The 1,748-nt window shown below is 62.2% G+C and overlaps 1 protein-coding gene across 1 annotated transcript in view; it reads left to right on the plus strand.

Annotated features, from left to right (window-relative positions):
- The window catches only part of INHA (inhibin subunit alpha), a 4,579-nt gene that overhangs the window by 2,336 nt on the left and 495 nt on the right, over positions 1 to 1,748 (plus strand). The window contains exons 2-3 of the mRNA XM_014306550.1: positions 6 to 191; positions 1,100 to 1,738. Coding sequence (XP_014162025.1) covers positions 6 to 191; positions 1,100 to 1,738 — 825 coding nt within the window. The remainder of the gene's footprint in view (positions 1 to 5; positions 192 to 1,099; positions 1,739 to 1,748) is intronic.

The raw sequence follows: 1,748 nt of genomic DNA on the forward strand, positions 1-1,748 counted from the left end.
CGGCCCCGACCGGCAGCTCATCCTGGCCAAGGTGCGGGCCCGGGTGCTGGAACACCTGAGTCCCCCCCTGTTCCCGGAGGAGCCACAGATGGAAGCAAGGAGGGTGCACCGGAGAGACGTCCTTGAAAGCACCGAAGTGGAGCCAGAGGAGCTGGAGGACACCTCCCAGGTGATCTTATTCCCTGCCACAGGTGAGAACATCCTGATGAAAGGGTGAAGCAGGGTGGGGGCTTGGAGCAATGCAGATGCTGAAGGATGGAGAGGCTGATGTGGTGCTCTGTGGGAGAAGGGGAAGAAGGTACGCCAGGCTGGGACATGGGCATGGTGGAGAGCCAGGAGATGAAAAGGTATGGCAGGCAGGGACACGCAGAACAGTTCAGGACAGACAGCAGAGGGACAGGCAGCACAAGAGGGTGCTGAGAGGCTGGGAAACAGCTGGGCAGGCAGGATGCAGAGACATGGGGAAGGCTGAGGAGCAGGGTGGAATAGGGTGGGATGCTAGGGAATGGGGCAGGATACTGGAAGGTGGGTTGGGATACTAATGGACAGGGCAGGATGCTGAAGCATGGGGCAGGATGACCAGCTATAACAGCAGGAGATGGGGCAGAATGCTGGGGGATGGATGGGATGTACATACTGGGGGAAAGGAGCAGGATGACCAATTATGGGACATCCTGGACAGGGAGATGAGCCAGCATGCTGGGGAGATGGTCAGGATGCAGAGGATGGGAGGAGGGGACAGGATGACCAGCTATGGGGCTGAATGGGGCTGAATGCTTTGGGGGCTGAATGCTGGGGGTCAGGGCATGATATGGACTCTGGGGGAAAGGGGCAAGATAGCCAGCTATGGGGCAGGATACTAGGGGGCACGGGTGACAGTAATGGACCAGCCTAGGGCATAGCAGGGATCAGCTGTGGGGCACAGCGCAGAAGCTGCTGCACAGCACATCAGCTGCCCTGCTCCCTGCCACAGCCTATGCCAGCAGCCAGGTGCCCTGCCAGCACTCCAGGGACCTCTGCAACATCCCACTTGCCATCTGGCATTGGGGATTCTCCCCAGGTTTGGGTGCACACCCTGATCATCTTTTCCCCCCCACAGATGTTCCCTGTGAGCCCACACAGCCAGACAAGCTGCTGGAGGAAGAAGGGATTTTCACCTACCTCTTCCAGCCCTCGGCACACACTCTGAACCGTGTGGTGACTTCTGCCCAGCTCTGGTTTTACACGGGCCCCTCGGCTGCCCCCAACCACTCCACCCCTGACGTGCTGACCCTGTCACCTCAGGGCCGGGTGTCGGTGCCGGCCATGGTGGAGCGGACACCCGAGCACTGGACCGTGTTTCACTTGGCCCCAGTGCTGCTGCCCCAGCTCTGGGAGCCACTGTCTGTGCTCCTGGTGCGCTGCCCTGGCTGCCCCTGCCTGGCTGAGGGGGACAAGATGCCTTTCCTGGTGGCCACCACCCGGGCCAAGGGCAGCGAGAGGGCTCGTCGCTCTGCCATGCCCTGGTCCCCAGCCGCCCTGAGCCTGCTGCAGCGTCCATCCGAGGAGCTAGCTGCCCACACCAACTGCCGCCGGGCTTCCCTCAACATCTCCTTCGAGGAGCTGGGCTGGGACAAGTGGATCGTGCATCCCAGCAGCTTTGTTTTCCATTACTGCCACGGGAGCTGCGCCGCAGGCCACGGGCTGAGCCACCGGCTGGGCGTGCCGCTCTGCTGCGCTGCCCTGCCCGGCCCCATGCGCTCCCCGCG

The sequence above is a fragment of the Geospiza fortis genome, unplaced genomic scaffold (assembly GCF_000277835.1).
Source record: "Geospiza fortis unplaced genomic scaffold, GeoFor_1.0 scaffold112, whole genome shotgun sequence".
In the NCBI taxonomy this organism is placed as follows: Eukaryota; Metazoa; Chordata; class Aves; order Passeriformes; family Thraupidae; genus Geospiza; species Geospiza fortis.